The 21326-nt window shown below is 48.7% G+C and overlaps 1 protein-coding gene across 2 annotated transcripts in view; it reads left to right on the top strand.

Moving 5' to 3' along the window:
* The window catches only part of STAB1 (stabilin 1), an 829863-nt gene that overhangs the window by 45288 nt on the left and 763249 nt on the right, over nt 1-21326 (top strand). For both annotated transcript variants that reach the window (XM_069206091.1, XM_069206090.1), the window contains exon 3: nt 20562-20683. In XM_069206091.1, coding sequence (XP_069062192.1) covers nt 20562-20683 — 122 coding nt within the window. The remainder of the gene's footprint in view (nt 1-20561; nt 20684-21326) is intronic.

The following is a 21326-nucleotide window of genomic DNA, read 5'->3' as shown; positions in this document are numbered from 1 at the left end:
CAACTTTGAACTCTCTTGTTTTGAGCGTTTGATTATTAATGCCATCTTTAGAGTGTTTGTATTAATACTCACTCGCTGTATTCCAAGCACAAGGTTGGTGTCTTCTGATAGTGTCTTCTGATACCCGGCGAGGCGGTAGCGCTCAGACTGACTTCCTGGTGAGTCGTGTCCTTCGGGACTGGACCAAAGGTTCAGAGCAGCTGGAACTGGCTCTTCCAAGAGGGGGTCATTTTTATCCAGAGAAAGGAAGATATTTGCAGAGGAGGCGTCATCCTGACGAGGATGCTTTAAAAAAACCCTGCTATATTTAGCAGAAAATGCAAAACAGCACTGAAGAAAGGATTGTGCAACAAAACACCTGCAAGTCGACCTTGGCGAGACAGTCAACTCCAGTACCGTGGCCTGCTATATCACCTTGTGTGACCGAGCTCCAGTACTAAGACCTGTGATACGACCTTGACGTGACCTCGAGCTCCAGTACTGGGCTCTCCTAAATGACCTTGGAGTGACCTTCACCTTCAGTACCGGGACCTGCTATATTACCTTGAAGTGACCTTCACCTCCAGTACTAAGACCTGCGATACGACCTTGACGTGACCCCGAGCTCCAGTACTGGGCTCTGCTAAATGACCTTGGAGTGACCTTCACCTCCAGTACCGGGACCTGCTGTGTTACCTTGAAGTGACCTTCACCTCCAGTACTAAGACCTGCGATACGACCTTGACGTGACCCCGAGCTCCAGTACTGGGCTCTGCTAAATGACCTTGGAGTGACCTTCACCTCCAGTACCGGGACCTGCTATATTACCTTGAAGTGACCTTCACCTCCAGTACTAAAACCTGCTATATGACCTTGGCATGACCCCGAGCTTCAGTACTGGGCTCTGCTAAATGACCTTGGAGTGACCTTCACCTCCAGTACCGGGACCTGCTGTGTTATCTTGGAGTGACCTTCACCTCCAGTTCTGAAACCTGCTATACGACCTTGGCGTGACCCTGAACTCCAGTTGTGGGCCCTGCTTTATGACCGTGGAGTGACCTTCACCTCCAGTGCTGGGACCTGCTATCCGACCTTGACGTGACCCTGAGCTCCGGTACTAGGACCTGTTATATGCCTTTGGCGTGACCCTGAGCTCCAGTACTGGGGTTTGCTATGAGACCTTGGCGTGGCACTGAGTTCCAGTACTGGGACCCGCTACATACATTGCATTCTGCTGCATCTCTCGTATTTCTCTGCACAGGGGCTCTGTGCCTGTATGTGATGGGAAGAGTTTATGCGGGTCCACGTTCAGGAGGTACGCTCCCACCACCAACCCATGGTCTTGGGAGGGACCTAAAACACACCCAAGACAGTGCGGCACCACTGAGAGGCCAAGGGAAGAGCTTGCGACCTTGTAGGGTCTGAGTGTGCAATGGAAGCCCAGATCAGGGTGTGGGGGCAGTGGTGCTCAGTTGTTGGGTTTACGCAGCTACTTCCAGTTTGTGCAAAGCAGAGTTGTCTCTTACCGATTCCTGCCACCAGAGTGAGGTCCATTTATAGGAGTTGTGGAACATTTTAATTCTTTGGTAGCAATGAGCAATTTCTGAATATTGTCTGTGCAAGTTACATGCCTGTTTTCTTCTCTGTGTGTGTGTTATTTCTACAGCAGTTCTGAGGGTGGAAGTAGACTGTTACTTTGCCTGGATGCAGTGTTCTTGAAAGTGGTGTGTCTTTAACTCTTTCTTAAATTGGATACCGCTGTTGTGTTCCAGACCCCCGGGATGTGGAGGGAGAAGGCTGGCTGTCTTGTTTTATTTCTTGTTTACACTTCTTAGCCTGCAGGCTGATGTTGTTCTGGCTGCAGGTGTGCAGACAACCACCAGAGATGGTGAACATGTCTGCAAGATAAAGGTGGTGCTGATTGGGATGGTTTTGTAAATGATGCAGTTGGTTTTGAAGCTGGTGAGAACCGGCAAGGGGATCCAGTGGAGGTCCTTCAAGGTGGTGGGACCGGACATATTTCTTCAGGCCCAGAATAAGACCTGCTATGGCGTGCAGGAAGCCCTCAAGGGAGGCCAACACAGACCACGAGAGGCCGTGGAGCAGTGTTACCACCATTAAGATGCAGGCACAGGAGGGTTTGAATGCAGTCCTGAAGTCGCATGGTTAGACTATCTTTACTACGGAGAGCTGGTCCCAAACTGGCTTGGTTTTTGTGGCAATGTGTTCCTTAAATGTGAGGTTTGTGTCCAGGGTAAACCAGAGTCTCTTGGTGTTGGATGAAAGTTGTGGTTCATGTAGTTGACCCACGTTTGAACTTCTATGGGCTCCTGCTAGAGGTTGGGAATTGGCGACAGGACGAAGCCTTGTGGGAACCCTCCAAGACTCTGTATGTCATAGACATCTAAGGAGATCTTATAAACCAACGGGTGCTCAGTGGCGAGGCTGAAGTAGAGCCACTGAAGGACTTTACCAGTCAATCCCATTTGAGACGCCATGTGGGGCAGCCAACAGTATAAAATGCAGTGGAGGTCCAGCAGTATCAAGAGGGCTGCCAGAATACTCTGCAGACAAAACATCATGCTACAAACATATTGTACCCAAAATATAAACTTACACAATGCTACAAAGGTGAGCATGGTTCAGTAGGTGCAGCTTTACTATTGTTAACTCCACATCTCCACATATACGTACCCTTAGATCAATAAGGTGTATGTATGTGTATGTGTGTGTGTGTGTGTGTGTGTGTATATATATATAAATAAATACATATATATATATATGTATATAAAGGCATGAATGGCAAATCTGTATTTACCAATATGTAGTTCCCTTGATGATGATTGGCTATGCTATGTTTGTAATATGGTATTAAAAATGGGACATTCTGGTAGAACACATTCTGGGGTGGGCAGGTAAGGGCGCATCTGCTGTGTGTAAGGTATGTGTCTACCATCCGCCATGTGATCTCCCACCGGATTGGTAGTCGTGCAGGAAGTGGTTGCCATGGATGTGATCTTGGATCTGTGCGTAGACTGCTCGTTCAGTGATCTTGCTAATGAAAAGTAGGTGGGTGATTGGCAGGAAGTTGGCCAGGTCACCAAATTCCAGTTTGCGTTACTTCACGGGTGGGAGGCTTTGGACAGTTTTAGGACCTCCTGGGAAGATGCTCTGCGTGAGGACAGTGTTGACAGTGGTGAGAAGGGATGAGAGAGCTTCTCCAGAGAGAGCTTTGTGAAGGACGAGGTACGAGTACTGGGTGAGGGGGTGTGAGGTTATTGCAGGATTCAACGAGAATGGATGGGTGTAAGAGAAGCCGGCTTGCTGTTGTCGATGTGCTGTCAGATGATCTGTATTTTTACAGTGAAGAAGAGGGTGACTGATTGCACTTTTCTGTAGAGTGAGAAATAGGTGTGTCCAGTGATGCAGTGATTGACTGTCCTGCAGTGTTCGGCTTCTGTTGGTGGCTTCATTGATGGTGCTGGTGCAGTGCTTGGCTTCTGTTGGTGGCTTCATTGATGGTGCTGGTGCAGTGCTTGGCTTTCTATGAGCTTTCTGTATATTCTGTGGAGTGGCTTCCATAGAGTGAGCTCATCAGGGTTTTTGTGATTCTTGCATTCCCTTTCCTCTCTGCTGGTGGAGTGTGTGTTAATGTGGACTTTTGGTTGAGCTTTGCATGTTTTAGTTGGCGTGTGGGAGCTCACATGGTTTTCCAGAAATGCACTTAAGCCACTTGAACGGTGTAGATCTCAGTTGTAGGGGGTCACATGGGGGTGAGGGATGCTTTTCCTGTGTTGCAGAACTTTGCATATTCACATATCTCCTTATTCCCATAAACACATTTGTATTCCCACATCCACATTTCCTTCATCTTTCCCCCTCTGTGTGAAGGTGCCTTGAGCCTGTCTGTGAGTCTATAAGGAGCTTTGTGGGGATTTGTTGGAGACTGTTTCAGGCCTAGTGGAGGTTAATTGGAAGATAGGTGACAGTTTCTTGTAGCTTATGTGAGGGTCCTGTGGGAGCTTTGTGAAAGTTTGTTGAAGGCATTGAGGGCAAAAAGGTGAGTGGTGGTCTACTGCAAGGCATGTGAGGTTTGTTTGCAGGTATATGGAGGTCTGTTGGGAGGGTAGCTGAGTGTAAGTGTTTTTACTGGCTGTAGTGGAGCGTTTTAGTGACAATGTGTGGGTCTGCCAGAGAAGATCTATGTGGAAATATGTGAAGGTTAATTGGGAGTTGTGTCCATGTGTAGATGGGCATGAAATGGTATGAAGCTAGGAGAGGTTCTGTTTGCACGTATGTGAACATCTGTTGGAAGTTACATTAGCACCTGTATCGTACAATAAGATATGTTGCTTGCTGTGTCATGGTCTGTTCAGGATGTGAATGCCTACGGGTGATGATATCTGAGGATTACAGGTTACATGAGGGTCTGTTGTCAGTACTGAAGAATGTTAGGAAGCTGTGTGAAGTTCTGTTGGGAGCTATTTGAGGCTTACTTGAGAGTTAAATGAGTCTTGACAATATGAGAGGACCTGGCTAGTGGCTGTGTCAGGGTTTGTTGGGAGCTATTTGAGGCTTACTTGAGAGTTAAATGAGTCTTGACAAAATGAGAGGATGTGGGTAATGGCTGTGTCAAGGTTTCTTGGGGTATGTGTGGGAGTTTGTTGGGAGGAGTATGTCTGATGGGTATGTTTGAGGCTTTGTTGGTTCCCATTATAAGGCCTGTTGTGGGTATGTGACGGTCTGCTGGCACTATGCAAGGCTCTCCAGAGTTCTTTGCGAGTGCCTGTTGGTGGCCATTTAAGGCTTCAATATTTAGTATTTAGGGGCTTGTTGGGTGCAGTGTAATAATCTATAGGCACCTTAGTGAACAATGACCCTGGAGTGCTTGAGTACCAGCGTCTACTGAGGTCCTCAACTAGTCCCAGGGAGTGTTATTTTGTACACTTACTGTGTGCGCTTTAGGACCTGTGGCTAAAGAGGGGTCTCGACTGGTCCCAAAAAGCTTTATGTTCTTGTTTGTAGAACCTATGAGGTTCCCTCGCCTTTCATTTGAGTGTAAGGCCTGACTCCAGGCAGAGGTGTAATGCAGGCTCCTGTGGTGCAAGGGGGGGGGGCTCTATGCTTTTAGGGATCATCGTCCTTTCAAGGGGGCACCCCTTCCATCCACGGCCAATCAGTATCTGTGAGATATGGGCGTCTAGGGCGCCCTCTTCACATTCCGCAGATGGGGAATTCATTTTTGTTACGCAACTGACTCCAGATCCCAAACGTAGGACCTTAAGGTGGCCTTGCGTGGCTTTGTAAATCTGGAGTAACGCAATGCTGTGCAAATCACTGCGTTGTGTTACTCTGCACTGGGAAGGTATTCCTTTTGTGGCACGTGGGTGTTCCCATGCAACTCCCATGGATTTTGACACATTCTCAAGTTTACCAGAACTGATAAACCTGGGAATGTGCCAGAATGCTACGCCTTCCCAGGGGAGGCATAACTAGCACAAATATCTATCCTTCTCCCCGTTACTTCCTCTTTCTGTGTGTGCTGCATTCTGCAGGAAACACAGATGGATGCATATGCCTCAAGGCATTGTTGTGCAGGAAGGTGCCTCTTCCTGTACAAAAGCAATCCCGCAAGCAACAGAGGCACGCGTGTACCATGGTGCAAGGATACCTGTGTTGGCGCTAGGCTGCCAAAAGGTGCCAGTGCAGAGGAAAATGCAGGAATGAGCTGCATTGCCTTAAATATGGTACCTTCCTGACCGTGCCTGCCATGTAGCGCAGGGAGGTGACGTGCCGCACTGTGTGACTTGTCCATAAAGATGGCCTTGGGCATTGTCACAGGTCCGAGGCGAGGCAAAGTCCCTGCTGTGATTGCTCCCTGTGGCGGGCATTAAAAGATTTTCCATCTGCTCCATGGGTACGCGCTGCCCGGATTAATTATGTAACGAGTAAATTAGTTGCATCTTTCCAAGTTACACAAACGGAGCCGAGGGAGCCAAGTATCTTATCAAAAACGTTTGTATAATCCTTGTGTTTACAAACTGCAGAACAACAATTAGGAAATATTTTAAAATATATATCCGCGCTCTGTCCTAGTTCACGTGGCGCAAGATCGCTGATTTCTTTTGCAGGAAATTCACAACAAAAGGGACAGTGTTGGGCTGAGGGTGAAGAGTCCCACTGGCTCCACCCATTTCATCTGCATGAGCGCCTCCATTGGCTTTCAATACTTACTACCGACCAATCAAGAGCAGCACTGCAGATGATCGACACAATGACGCTCCAGAATGCATTCTTGCCACTTCTGCTGGGGCCTGTCTTGCCAGTATCATCCCAACCCTGAACTCTTTAGCCCTTAAGTGTTGTTTCAACATTGCTTTAAAAAAAAACGTTTCCACAAGTTTAGTTAAAATTCCCCAACCTAGATACTCGGCCCTTCCTGCTACAGCCCTACTGCCACACCCAGACCTGCCAACTAAAACAGACATTTTATAGTGTAAGGGGGTTTGGGGGATTTGGAGACGGCATGGCCTTGTGCCAAGAAGCACCTAAGATGCATTTTTGCCCACACCCCATCCCCAAACACCCTCCTCCACAACAAAAAAACAAAATTTCTGAGGCTGGTGCCGACGTCTTGGGGTGTTTTCACATCCCTAAAGGACGTCAGCAGTTCAAAGCATCTAAAAATGAGCAAGAAGTCCACGGTCTAGAGTGTTTTCACCTGGTTTTCCCTGCCACCGTGTCATACTGGTTCCTCACCGGTGTCACCCTGTGAAGGGAGCCAATATCGTGTCACACGATGGCTCCTGTGAGTTGGCGGGTCTGCAAACCTCTACTCATTAGCAAAGGTCCTAAGAACATTTTCATCCAGAACTTGAATACCTGAAGTTAGACTCTATTCTGGATGTTCTGTGGTTAAGCTGGTGACAGCAATGTGGGATGCAGATGGTATTGAGTGATACATGGGACAAGATCTGTAGGGTACGAATCCGGTATCATTAGCCCCCCTCGCCTCATGGCTCTTTCGACAGCACTCATTGTGTGGGGGGGGGGGGGGGGGGGATCATCGTGCACTCTATGGTCTCCAACATGTTCTTGGTTCAAAGGAACAAACTCTAGTAATTTGAGTATTTTCTAAGTCTGTGTACCCCAATATTTTTCTCAGCATCTTCATCTATCCCCCCAAAAAGATCTGTGGGATCCCCTAAAGTTCCCCCTCTTGCAACAGCCCTTCAACCTCTGTCTTGTACCTGAATATCGTGGGTTAAATATCATCTGACAAAAATATAGTGTCCTAAACATCTTTTACAAAAGGATCAACCCACTGGAGTTCATCTAAAACCGACCTCCAGCTGCACAATATTGTTGTAGCGAGTACTTGGGACACGTTCTTTGCGTCAGAAGACCTATTGTCAACGTTCTGGTGACATCCTACCCTCTGTACCAGGCCACTTCTTGCCAGGATTTGTGGGGCGATGATGCAATGAGTTTTAAATCTTGGCTCCTCATTTAATATCAATGGAAAATGGAAAAAGCCTCAACTCTCTTTAGCCGAAGCAACAAAAGCAAAGGTATTTTCTCTACCTCTGAGAAAGAAGGGTAAGGTCTCCTGAACATTTTTAGGGTCACAAACAGTCCAAATCACTGTTTGAACTGCGAACATGTTTTTTTGCAATGTACTAAATCCATTTTAGGAGTCAGTGGGATTTTATTGGGTTTGCAACCCCATACAGTTTGGGTATTTGAAGGGATCTGATGTGAGCGTTCCTTCCACAAACTCAATAGGTCTGAGATGCATCAATCTTTTGGTAACAAAATTTGGTTGCAAAACATTGAAAAGTTACAGACTCCTAAGTTGGTATGGGATCACAGTCATGAACAAGCATTGGCAAAGCCAGTAGGTCTTGCCTATGCAAGAGCTATTGGCTTTGGCAGTGTGCTTTAGCCATGTTGTACCCCAGTGTAGCTGCCGCTCAGTATGGCTAAAAGTTAATTGTGTAGAATTTCATAGAGTGGAGGGGAGGGGAGTTCAGGGCAGAGAGTGTCGTAGAGGGAAGTAGAGAAAGTAGTGTGTCGTAGAGGGGAGTAGAGTTCAGTGCAGAGAGTGTCGTAGAGGAAGTAGAGTGTTGTAGCATAGACTAGGCAGAGTAGAGTGGGGTAGAGGGGAGTAGAGTTCAGTGGCAGAGTGTGTCGTAGAGGGGAATAGAGGATGTAGTGTGTAGTAAAGGGGAGTAGACTTTAGTGGCAGAGAGTGTCGTAGAGGGGAGTAGAAGAAGTAATGTATTGTAGAGGGGAGCAGAGTTCAGTGGCAGAGAGTGTCGTAGAGGGGAGTAGAGGAAGTAGAGTGTCGTACCATGGACTAGGCAGAGTAGAGTGGGGTAGAGGGGAGGGGAGTAGAGTTCAGTGGCAGAGTGTGTCGTAGAGGGGAGTAGAAGAAGTAATGTATTGTAGAGGGGAGCAGAGTTCAGTGGCAGAGAGTGTCGTAGAGGGGAGTAGAGGAAGTAGAGTGTCGTACCATGGACTAGGCAGAGTAGAGTGACGTGGAGGGGAGTAGAGTTCAGTGCAGAGAGTGTCATAGAGTGGTGTGGAATGGGTTGGAGTGGATTGAGTAGTGGGGTGCATTGGAGTAGGAGTAGAGTGGGTCAGAATGGATTTAGGTAGAGTGGGGTGGGTTGAAGTAGAGTTGGGTGGATTGTCGTGCATTGGTGTGGATTGAAGTGGGGTGGATTGAACTCTGGTGGGGTGGATTGAACTCTGGTGGGGTGGATTGAACTCTGGTGGGGTGGAGTGAACTCTGGTGGGGTGGAGTAAACTCTGGTGGGGTGGATTGGGTTGGGATGAATCGGGTGGATTGGAGTGGGGTTGATTAAATTGGATTAGATTGGAGTGGATATTTGGAGTGGGGTTGATTGCATTGGGATGGATTGAGTGGATTGTGGTGGATTGGGTTGGACTGGTGTGGATTGTATTGGATTAAAGTGGATTAGATTGGAATAAAGTGGATTGGAGTGGGGTGGATTGGGTGAGGTGAATTAGAAGGATTGGATTGAATTAGGATGGGGTGGATTGAACTGGGGTGAGGTGGTCTGGGGGATTGGATTGGTGTGGGGTGGATTGGGTGGGTTGGAGTGGGCCACATTGGGATGGGGTGAATTGGAGTGGGGTGGATTGGATGTGAGGTGAATTAGATTGGATTGAACTGGGGTGGGGCCAATTGAAATGGGTGGATTGAATTGGTTTAGGGTAGATTGAAGTGAATTGGGTGGAGTGGGGTGGACTGTATTTGAGTGTGGTGGATTGCACTGGAGTGAGGTGGATTGGCTTGTTGAGGTGTGATTTGGAGTGGGATGAGTTACAGTGGATGGGGTGGACAGGGTGGATTAGATTGGGGTGGAGTGGCGTGAGGTGGATTGTATTGGAGTGGGGTATATAGAGTAGGGTGGATTGGATTGGATTGGGATGGGGTGGATTGGATTAGAATGGGTTGAATTGGATTGTGGTGGATTGGACTAAAGTGATGTGGATTTTGGGGCGGATTGGGGTGGGGTGAGTTTGATTAGGGTGCATTGGACTGGATATGGGTGGTTTGGAGTGGGGTGGATTGATCTGGAGTGGATTGGACTAGAGGGGGTTGGGGTGGAGGAGATTGGGATGGGGTGGAATGGAGTGGGGTTAATTGGGATGGGGTGGGGTGATATGGGATGGATTGGGGTGGATTGGGATGGAGTGGGGTGGATTGGGGTGGAGTGGATTGGGATAGGGTGGAATAGAGTGGGGTTAATTGGGATGGAGTGAGGTGGATTGGGGTGGATTGATTGGAGTGTGGTGGATGGATTTGGAGTGGGGTGGATTGATCTGGAGTGGATTGGACTAGAGTGGGGTGGGGTGGGGTGGAGTGGAGTGGGGTGGACTGGAATGGAGTGGGGTGGATTGGGATGGAGTGGGGTGGATTGGTGGAGTGAGGTGGGATAGGGTGGAATGGAGTGTGGTGGATTGGGGTGGAGTGGATTGGACTGTGGTGGATTGGATTGGAGTGTGGTAGATTGGTTAGAAGTGCAGTGGATTAAGGTGGTTTGGGGGTGTGGATTGGCATGGGGAGTGGATTATCGTGGAGTGTGGTGAATTGGACTAGAGTGGGGTGGGTTGGGGTGGAGTGGATTGGGATGGAATGGAGTGGGGTTAATTGGGATGGAGTGTGGTGGATTAGATTGGAGTGTGGTGGATTAGATTGGAGTGTGGTGGATTAGATTGGAGTGTGGTGGATTAGATTGGAGTGTGGTGGATTAGATTGGAGTGGATTGGATTGGAGTGTGGTGGATTGGATTGGAGTGTGGTGGATTGGATTGGAGTGTGGTGGATTGGATTGGAGTGTGGTGGATTGGATTGGAGTGTGGTGGATTGGATTGGAGTGTGGTGGATTGGATTGGAGTGTGGTGGATTGGATTGGAGTGTGGTGGATTGGATTGGAGTGTGGTGGATTGGATTGGAGTGTGGTGGATTGGATTGGAGTGTGGTGGATTGGATTGGATTGGAGTGTGGTGGATTGGATTGGATTGGAGTGTGGTGGATTGGATTGGATTGGAGTGTGGTGGATTGGATTGGATTGGAGTGTGGTGGATTGGATTGGATTGGAGTGTGGTGGATTGGATTGTGGTGGATTGGATTGTGGTGGGTTGGATTGTGGTGGATTGGATTGTGGTGGGTTGGATTGTGGTGGGTTGGATTGTGGTGGGTTGGATTGTGGTGGGTTGGATTGTGGTGGGTTGGATTGTGGTGGGTTGGATTGTGGTGGGTTGGATTGTGGTGGGTTGGATTGAGGTGGGATTGGGGTGAGGTGGATTGAGGTGGAATTGGGGTGTGGTGGATTGAGGTGGAATTGGGGTGTGGTGGATTGAGGTGGGATTGGGGTGTGGTGGATTGAAGTGGATTGGGGTGAGGTGGATTGTCATGGAGGAGTGGATTGTCAAGGAGTGGGGTGAATTGTCATGGAGTGGGGTGGTTTGAGGTGGGCGGATTGGACTTGGGTGGGTGGAGTGGATTGGGATGGGGTGGAATGGAGGGGGTGGATTGGGATGAAGTGGGGTGGAGTGTGGTGGATTGGATTGGAGTGTGTGGTGGATTGGAGTGTGTGGTGGATTGGATTGGAGTGTGTGGTGGATTGGATTGGAGTGTGTGGTGGATTGGATTGGAGTGTGTGGTGGATTGGATTGGAGTGTGTGGTGGATTGGATTGGAGTGTGTGGTGGATTGGATTGGAGGGTGGGGTGGATTGGATTGGAGGGTGGGGTGGATTGGGGTGGAATGGGGTGGGGTGGATTGAGGTGGATTGGGGTGGGGTGGATTGAGGTGGATTGGGGTGGGGTGGATTGGGGTGGATTGGGGTGAGGTGGATTGGGGTGGATTTGGGTGAGGTGGATTGGGGTGGATTTGGGTGAGGTGGATTGGGGTGGATTTGGGTGAGGTGGATTGGGGTGGATTTGGGTGAGGTGGATTGAGGTGGATTTGGGTGAGGTGGATTGAGGTGGATTTGGGTGAGGTGGATTGAGGCGGATTTGGGTGAGGTGGATTGAGGCGGATTTGGGTGAGGTGGATTGAGGTGGATTGGGGTTAGGTGGATTGGCATGGAGGAGTGGATTGTCATGGAGAGGGGTGTGAATTGGACTGGAGTGGGTGGTTTGTGGGGATGGATTGGATTGTGAGGATTGGAGTGGGATGGGTGTATTGGAGTGGACTGGGTTACAGTGGATTGGAGTGGGATGGGTTGTTTGGAGTGGACTGGGTTACAGTATATTGGAGTGAGGTGGATTGGAATGGAGTTAGGTGGGATGGAATGGAACAGGTGGACTGGATTGGAATGAGTGGAAGCGATTGGGGAGGGGTGGATTGAATCAGATTGTAATGTGGTGGTTTGGAGTGGAGTTGATTGGAATGAGGTGGATTGGAGTGAGATTGATTGGATTGGAATGAAGTGAATTAGATTGGATTTGAGTGGGGTGTTTTTTTATTGGAGTGGGGAGTATTGGATTGAAGTGCATTGGGGGGGTGGACTGGATTTCAATGTGGTGGATTGGACTGGAGTGTGGTGGATTGGCTTGGTGAGGTGTGATTTTGAGTGGAATGGGTGGACAGGGTTGATTGGATTGGGGTGGAGTGGCGTGAGGTGGATTGTATTGGAGTGGGGTGGATAGAGTAGGGTGGGGTGGATTGGATTGTGGTAGATTGGACTGGAGTGATGTGGATTTTGGGGTGCATTGGGGTGGGGTGAGTTTGATTTGGGTGGATTTGACTGGATATGGGTGGTTTGGAGTGGCGTTGTTTGATCTGGAGTGGATTGGACTAGGGTCGCTTGGGGTGGAGTGGATTGGGATGGGGTGGATTAGAGTGGAGTGAGATTGATTGGATTGGAATGAAGTGAATTAGATTGGATTTGAGTGGGGTGTTTTTTTTATTGGAGTGGGGAGTATTGGATTGAAGTGGATTGGGGTGGGGTGGACTGGATTTCAATGTGGTGGATTGGACTGGAGTGTGGTGGATTGGCTTGGTGAGGTGTGATTTGGAGTGGAAGGGGTGGACAGGGTTGATTGGATTGGGGTGGAGTGACGTGAGGTGGATTGTATTGGAGTGGGGTGGATAGAGTTGGAGTCGGGTATATTGGATTGGGCTGGATTGGGGAGTAGGGTGGATTGGATTGAAGGTTGAGATGGATTGGGTTGGAATAGCTTGGATTGGATTGGATGGGAGTGGGGTGGATTGGTGTGGGTGGATTGGAATGGATTGGAGTGGGGAAGATTGGGAAGATTGAAGTGGGATGGATTGGACTGCGTGTGGTGGGCTGGATAAGAGTAGGGTGGATTGGAGTGGGGTGGATTTAATTGGTGTGGGTTGGAATGGGCTGGATTGAATTGAGGGGTGGATTGTATTGAGTGGATGGATTGCATTGAGTGGGTGGATTCGATTTGTGTTAGATGGATTGGTGTGGGGTGGGGTGGATTGGAGTGCAGTGGGTTGGGCTAGATTAGATTGAGTGGGGTAGATTGAAGTTTGGTGAATTGAATTGGGGTGGGGTGGGGTGAGGTGGGGTGGATTGGTGTGGATTGTGATGTGAATTGGATTAGGGTAAGTGGTTTGGATAAGTCAGTTGGGTTGGTCTTGGGTGGATTGGAGTGGGGTGGAGTAGATTGGGTTGGAGTGGCATGAGGTGGATTGTATTGGAGTGGGGTGGATTGGAATAGACTAGGGTGGATTGGACTGGAGTGGGGTGGATTGGAATAGACTAGGGTGGATTGGACTGGAGTGATGTGGATGGATTTTGGGGTGCATTGGAGGTGGGGTGAGATTGATTAGGGTGTATTGTACTGGATATAGGTGATTTGGAGTGAGGTTGTTTGATCTGGAGTGGATTGGACTAGGTTGGGTTGGGGTGGAGTGGGTTGGGATGGGGTGAAATGGAGTGGGGTTAATTGGGATGGAGTGGGGTGGATTGGGATGGCGTGGGGTCGATTATAGTGTGGTAGATTGGAGTGGGGTGGACTGGGTTTGAGTGGGGCAGTTTGGGGGGTGGATTGGTTTGGTGTGGATTATAGGGGGATAGGTGGATTGGACTGGGTTGCAGTTGATAGGGATTGAGGGGGTAAATTGGCATGAGGTGGGGTGGATTGCAATGGAGTTAGTTGCAGTGGATTGGAATGGAATGGGTGGACTGGATTGGAATGAGTGGAAGGGATTGGGGAGGGGTGGATTGAATCAGATTGTAATGTGGTGGTTTGGAGTGGGGTAGATTGGAATGAAGTATGTTTGGTTGGAATGAGGTGTATTGGAGTGAGGTTGGGTGGATTGGGATGAAGTGGATTGGTTGGATTGAAGTGGGGAGTATTGGATTGAAGTGGGGTGGATTGGAGTATGAAGGGTTGGGCTGGAGTGGGGTGGGTTAGAATGGGGTTAATTTGGTGTAGGGTGGATTGAATTGGAGGGGGGTGGATTGAGTTGGAGTCAGGTATATTGGATTGTGGAGTAGGGTGGATTGGACTAAAGGGTGAGGTGGATTGGTTTGGAATAGGGTGGATTGGATGGGAGTGGGGTGGATTGGAATGGAATGGATTGGAGTGGGGCAGATTGGGAAGACTGGAGTGGGAGGGACTGGATTGATTGGGTTGGAGTGTGGTGGGGTGGATTGGATTGAGGGGATGGATTGGATTGAGGGGGTGAATTAGATATGTGTCGGCTGGATTGGTGTGGGGGTGAAGTGGGGTGGATTGGTGCGAGGTGGATTGGAGTGCAGTGGGGTGGGCTGGGGTGGATTAGATTGAGTAGGGTGGATTGAAGTTTGGTGAATTAAATTGGGGTGGATTGGTGTGGGTTGTGATGTGGATTGGAGTAGGGTAAGTGGTTTGGATAAGAGTCCGTTAGGTTGGGCTTGGGTGGATTGGATTGGGGTGGAGTAGATTGGTGTGGATTGTAGTGAGGTGGATTGAAGTGAGGTACGTGGTGTGGATTGGAGTCAGGTGGGTTGGGATGGGGTGGATTGGTATCTACTGCACAAGTATGTGTTAAAGCATATATTTGGTACAAGATAATTATCATCTTTTAAGAACGGCGTCCACGAGAAGACACTGTAGCACTACTTTACATACTATAAAATGTAACTTGTGAATAGTAGGACGTGAGTAGAAATAATGTAGCGCTACTTTACATACTATAAAATTTAGTTTGAGTAGTGTTTTGTAGTACATGTGTAGTAATAATGTAGCTCTAATTCACATACTATAACATTTAGTTTGTGAATAGTGTTTTGTAGTACATTAGTAATGATGTAGAACTACTTAGTAGTACATGAGTAGCAATAATGTAGCACTACTTTACATACTATAAAATGTAGTTGTGAATAGTGTTTTATAGTCCACAGGAAGAAACACTGTAGCACTACTTTACATACTACAAAATGTAGTTTGTGAGTAGTGTTTTACAGTACATGAGTAGTAACAGTGTAATACAACTTTGCGTAGTATAAAATGTAGTTTGTGAATAGTATTTTGTATTACATGATTAGGAACAGTGTTGTACTACTTTACGGACTATAAATGTAGTTTGTGAATAGTATTTCATACTACATGAGTAGTAATATTGTAGCAGTAATTTACGTAAAATAAAATGTAGTTTGTGACTAGTGTTTTGTAGTACATTAATGGTGATGCAGTACTACTTTATGTACTATAAAATGTAGTTTGTGAATAGTGTTTTGTAGTATTAGTAGTAATGATGTTGCACTGCTTTTCATAAAAGAATGTGGTTTGTGAATACTGTTTTGTAGTACGTAAGTGGTAATACTGTAGCACTGCTCTACGTACCATACAATGTAGGTTGTGAATAGTTTGTGAAGTGTTTTGTAGTACACGAGTAGTAACACTGTAGAACTATTTAACATGTGATAAAATATAGTTTGTGAAGTTAGGCAGTAATACAATAGCACTATATACGTACCATAAAATGTAGTTTGGGAGTAGTATGTGATACATGAGTCATAACATCGTAGTACTGCTTTACATACTATAAAATATAGTTTGTAAATAGTGTTTTGTAGTACACGAGTAGTAACACTGTAGCACAACCTTACATACTATAAAATATAGTTTGAGTAGTAGTACATGAGTAGGTATAATGTAGCACTACTTTACATTGTACATAATGTAGTTTGTGAATAATGTTTTGCAGTACATGAGTTGTAACAGTGTAATTCTACTTTACATACTATAAAATGTAGTTTGTGAATAGTTTTGTAGTACTTTACATACTATAAAATAGTTTGTATATAGTGTTTTGTAGTATACGAGTAGTAACATTGTAGTACTAGTTTTTATACTATAAAATGTTTGAGTAGTAGTACATGAGTAGAAATAATGTAGCACTACTTTACATACTATAAAATGTAGTTTGTGAATACTGTTTGGTAGTATTAGTAATGATGTTGCACTACTTTTCATACCATAGAATGTAGTTTGTGAATACTGTTTTGCAGTACATAAGTGTTAATACTGTAGCACTACTCTATGTGCCATAAAATGTAGGTTGTAAATAGTTTGTGAATAGTGCTTTATAGTACATGGGTAGGAATACCGTAGCACTGATTTACATACCATAAAATATAGTTTGTGAATAGTGTTTTGTAGTACACGAGTAGTAAGACTGTAGCACTACTTTACATACTATAAAATGTAGTTTGTGAATAGTAGTACATGAGTAAAAATGTTGCGCTACTTTACGTACTATGGAACGTAGTTTATAAATATTTTTGTACAATATGAGTAGTAAAACTGAGTACTACTTTACGTACTATGGAATGTAGTTTGTGAATAGTTTTGTAATACATGAGTAGTAATAATGTAGCTCTACTTTACGTACTACAGAATGTAGTTTGTGAATAGTTTTGCAGTACATGAGTATTAACACTGTAGTACTACTTTACGTACTATAAAATGTAGTTTGTGAATAGTGTTTTGTAGTATTAGTAGTAATGATGTTGCACTTCTTTACATACTATAGTGTGGTTTGTGAATAGTGTTTTGTAGTACATTACGCATTATAAAATGTAGTTTGTGAATAGTGTTTTTTGTAGTACATTACGTACTATAAAATATAATTTGTGAATAGTTTTTTGTAGTATTAGTAGTAATGATGCACTGCTTTACATACTATAGTGTGGTTTGTGAATAATGGTTTGTAGTACATTAGGTACTATAAAATGTAGTTTCTGAATTGTGTTTTGTAGTACACGAGTAGTAACACTATAGTAATACTTTACCTACTATAGAATGCAGTTTGTGAATAGTTTTATAGTACATGAGTATTAACACTATAGCAAAACTTTACATACTATAGAATCCAGTTTGTGAATAGTGTTTTGTAGTACACGAGTAGTAACACTGTAGCACTACTTTCCATACTATAAAATGTAGTTTGTGACTTGTGTTTTGTAGTACATTACGTATTATAAAATGTTGTTTGTGAATAGTTTTGTGTACATGAGTACTAACACTGTAGTACAACTTTATGTGCCATAAAGTGTAGTTTGTGACTAGTGTTTTGTATTTCATGAATAGTAATACTGTAGCACTAGTTTACCTACTATAGAAAGCAGTTTGTGAATAGTTTTATAGTACATGAGTATTAACACTATAGTACTACTTTACGCACCATGGAACGCAGTTTGTGAATAGTTTCGTAGTACGCGAGTAGTAACACTGTAGTACTACTTTACGCACCATAGAACGCAGTTTGTGAATAGGCCCTGTGAATGTTACACCACTGCTTGAAGTAAGATAAGACTGTGCCTTCATCTTTTTATATTGTCTGGTATTGTAACATTTAGATAGCGCTTACTACCCGTGTGTTGTGCTCAAGCGCTTGACAACATGAGAGCACCCGCTACACTATGTATCTTCCTTTCATGCCTCTGTGCTGCTTTTGCCTCTCATTTTTTGCCCCTGTCTGTCCCAGTTGCCTTTTAACTTTCCCTCTGAGTCTCCCTCCCTTTGGTTGCAGTTATTCCTTCACCTCTCCTATCATTCTCTCACTCTCCTCTGCCCCTTTCTCGCTCCCTTGTTTATTGCAGTGTCTGTCGCCCCTTATTTTTGGTCCTTTGTACAATCCTCGGCTCTCTTCCTGGGGCCGCTGGGAAGCCCATGGCCCAGGCCGCGGTTGTCTCAAGACTGGAGCATTGGAAGGTTCTGTATCTGGGGGTAACCCAACCCCGGCTGATGAGACTCCAGCGGCTGCTTCTGAGGGTCCTGGGCGGTGCTTGGGTGGGTCCCAGGCGGTGCTTCTGAGGGTCCCAGGCGGTGCTTCTGAGGGTCAGGCGGTGCTTCTGAGGGTCCCAGGCGGTGCTTGGGTGGGTCCCAGGCGGTGCTTCTGAGGGTCCCAGGCGGTGCTTCTGAGGGTCCCAGGCGGTGCTTCTGAGGGTCCCTTGGGTGGGTCCTAGGCGGTGCTTCTGAGGGTCCCAGGCGGTGCTTCTGAGGGTCCCTTGGGTGGGTCCTAGGCGGTGCTTCTGAGGGTCCCAGGCGGTGCTTCTGAGGGTCCCTTGGGTGGGTCCTAGGCGGTGCTTGGGTGGGTCCTAGGCGGTGCTTGGGTGGGTCCAACCCGGAGCTTGGGTGGGTCCTAGGCGGTGCTTGGGTGGGTCCAACCTGGAGCTTGGGTGGGTCCTAGGCGGTGCTTGGGTGGGTCCTAGGCGGTGCTTGGGTGGGTCCTAGGCGGCGCTTGGGTGGGTCCTAGTCGGCGCTTGGGTGGATCCTAGGCGGGTCCCACGTGGTGATTGGGTGGGTCCCAGGCGGTGCTTGGGTGGGTGCTAGGGTGGCTCCCAGGCGGTGCTTGGGTGGGTCCCGGGCGGTGCTTGGGTGGGTCCTAGGCGGCGCTTGGGTGGATCCTAGGCGGCGCTTGGGTGGATCCTAGGCGGGTCCCACGTGGTGCTTGGGTGGGTCCTAGGGTGGGTCCCAGGCGGTGCTTGGGTGGGTGCTAGGGTGGCTCCCAGGCGGTGCTTGGGTGGGTCCCGGGCGGTGCTTCTGAGGGTCCCAGGCGGTGCTTCTGAGGGTCAGGCGGTGCTTCTGAGGGTCCCAGGCGGTGCTTGGGTGGGTCCCAGGCGGTGCTTCTGAGGGTCCCAGGCGGTGCTTCTGAGGGTCCCAGGCGGTGCTTCTGAGGGTCCCTTGGGTGGGTCCTAGGCGGTGCTTCTGAGGGTCCCAGGCGGTGCTTCTGAGGGTCCCTTGGGTGGGTCCTAGGCGGTGCTTCTGAGGGTCCCAGGCGGTGCTTCTGAGGGTCCCTTGGGTGGGTCCTAGGCGGTGCTTGGGTGGGTCCTAGGCGGTGCTTGGGTGGGTCCAACCCGGAGCTTGGGTGGGTCCTAGGCGGTGCTTGGGTGGGTCCAACCTGGAGCTTGGGTGGGTCCTAGGCGGTGCTTGGGTGGGTCCTAGGCGGTGCTTGGGTGGGTCCTAGGCGGCGCTTGGGTGGGTCCTAGGCGGCGCTTGGGTGGATCCTAGGCGGGTCCCACGTGGTGATTGGGTGGGTCCCAGGCGGTGCTTGGGTGGGTGCTAGGGTGGCTCCCAGGCGGTGCTTGGGTGGGTCCCGGGCGGTGCTTGGGTGGGTCCTAGGCGGCGCTTGGGTGGGTCCTAGGCGGTGCTTGGGTGGGTCCAACCCGGAGCTTGGGTGGGTCCTAGGCGGTGCTTGGGTGGGTCCAACCTGGAGCTTGGGTGGGTCCTAGGTGGTGCTTGGGTGGGTCCTAGGCGGTGCTTGGGTGGGTCCTAGGCGGCGCTTGGGTGGGTCCTAGGCGGCGCTTGGGTGGATCCTAGGCGGGTCCCACGTGGTGATTGGGTGGGTCCCAGGCGGTGCTTGGGTGGGTGCTAGGGTGGCTCCCAGGCGGTGCTTGGGTGGGTCCCGGGCAGTGCTTGGGTGGGTCCCGGGCAGTGCTTGGGTGGGTGCTAGGGTGGCTCCCAGGCGGTGCTTGGGTGGGTCCCGGGCGGTGCTTGGGTGGGTCCTAGGCGGCGCTTGGGTGGATCCTAGGCGGCCCTTGGGTGGATCCTAGGCGGGTCCCACGTGGTGCTTGGGTGGGTCCTAGGGTGGGTCCCAGGCGGTGCTTGGGTGGGTGCTAGGGTGGCTCCCAGGCGGTGCTTGGGTGGGTCCCAGGCGGTGCTTCTGAGGGTCCCAGGCGGTGCTTCTGAGGGTCCCAGGCGGTGCTTCTGAGGGTCCCAGGCGGTGCTTGGGTGGGTCCCAGGCGGTGCTTGGGTGGTTCCCAGGCGGTGCTTCTGAGGGTCCCAGGCGGTGCTTCTGAGGGTCCCAGGCGGTGCTTGGGTGGGTCCTAGGGTGGCTCCCAGGCGGTGCTTGGGTGGGTCCCGGGCGGTGCTTGGGTGGGTCCCGGGCAGTGCTTGGGTGGGTCCCGGGCAGTGCTTGGGTGGCTCCCGGGCGGTGCTTGGATTCCGCTTTGGTAAACTTCAGCGCCTAGCAGCAAAGCCTTGCAGAGCGCTGCCCCCGTCAATGAGGCGGGAATCCTGGGAACCAACCTTCCGGAGAGGGTAAGGTGGGCGCTCCAGTCGGGGGGCCCATGGGCAGCCCCTGGGTACAGGCTTCAGCTGGATTGTGGCTCGCTGGCACCTAGCGCCGCGACACTCCGTCTGGAGTAGCCATGCGCTCCGTGAATCATTCATTGTTATTCACTCACCCCTACCTGTCGCCTTCCTCTTCTTCATTTCCTCACCCATCGTTTGCAGTTTCTGTTTCGCCCGGTGTGTGTTTTGTGGCTTGTATGTATTTAATATGTTTATATATATAGGAAAAGTGAAATTACTCACCTTAGGAGGACTATTCAATAAGTGATACTGTTTTGCATAGTAACCTTTTAACCTGTAACATTTTATAATAATGAATAACATTTAATATGAAAGTTTTAACATAAAGGTCATCTAATGTTTTGAATAATTCCCTCGCAAGATAGTCCCTGATATTTTACCATGATTAACTTGCATTGATTACCTTTTCAAAGGTCTCACAAGATGTATTTTCTATCGATTGAAAGGTATCATTAACGTTTGACGTTTTTCTGTTCCCTTCAAGTGTCTCTCTAAGCAGAAGGTGAATCTGACCACAGCCTGTACATCCTGTGCAGCTTCGCACAAAGTGCTGTGCCCTGTTGGGAGTAAGAAGATCACCCAGGGGGCTGGAGTCACTGGCTGCAGGTAGTGTGGAGGGGTGGGTGTGTGCATCCAGATGTGTGGGTGTGCACGTGCATCCAGATGTGTGGGTGTGCGCATGTCCGTATATATCTGTGGGTCTATAGATGTGCGGGTGTGTCCATCCAGATGTGTGGGTGTGCACACAGATGCCTGGGTGTACAGATGCGTGGGGGCGTGCGTACAGATGTGTGGGTGTGCATACAGATGTGTGGGTGTGCGCATCTCCGTATATATTTGTGGGTCTATAGATGTGCGGGTGTGTGCATCCAGATGTATGGGTGTGCACACAGATGCCTGGGTACAGATGTGTGGGTGTGCACATACCGATGTGCTTGTATGAGCATGTGTGGTCACGGCCATCTTCGCCCCAGACTCTACCCAGGTACAGTGGAGACCTGACTTATGGCTGCACTCAAACTAATTCTGTCCGCAGTCTTGTGATCCGAGACCCCCACAGAGGGGTTCACCGTACCCCATTTCATAAATACTTTTAGGATGGGTGAAAGTATGGGGTAAAACATATATTTTGGAGACGACACCTTGTGGTCACCCACAGCACTGACTTCCCCCCTGAGGAGGAAGGCGGGACATTGGGCCTCTGCAGAGAAGGCGGGACAGAGGGCGGGGCAGTGGGCCTCTGCAGGAA

This window comes from Pleurodeles waltl, chromosome 9, assembly GCF_031143425.1.
Source record: "Pleurodeles waltl isolate 20211129_DDA chromosome 9, aPleWal1.hap1.20221129, whole genome shotgun sequence".
Classification (NCBI taxonomy): Eukaryota; Metazoa; Chordata; class Amphibia; order Caudata; family Salamandridae; genus Pleurodeles; species Pleurodeles waltl.
Note: the sequence above shows the minus strand (reverse complement) of the source record. Positions and strands in the feature narration are given on the sequence as shown.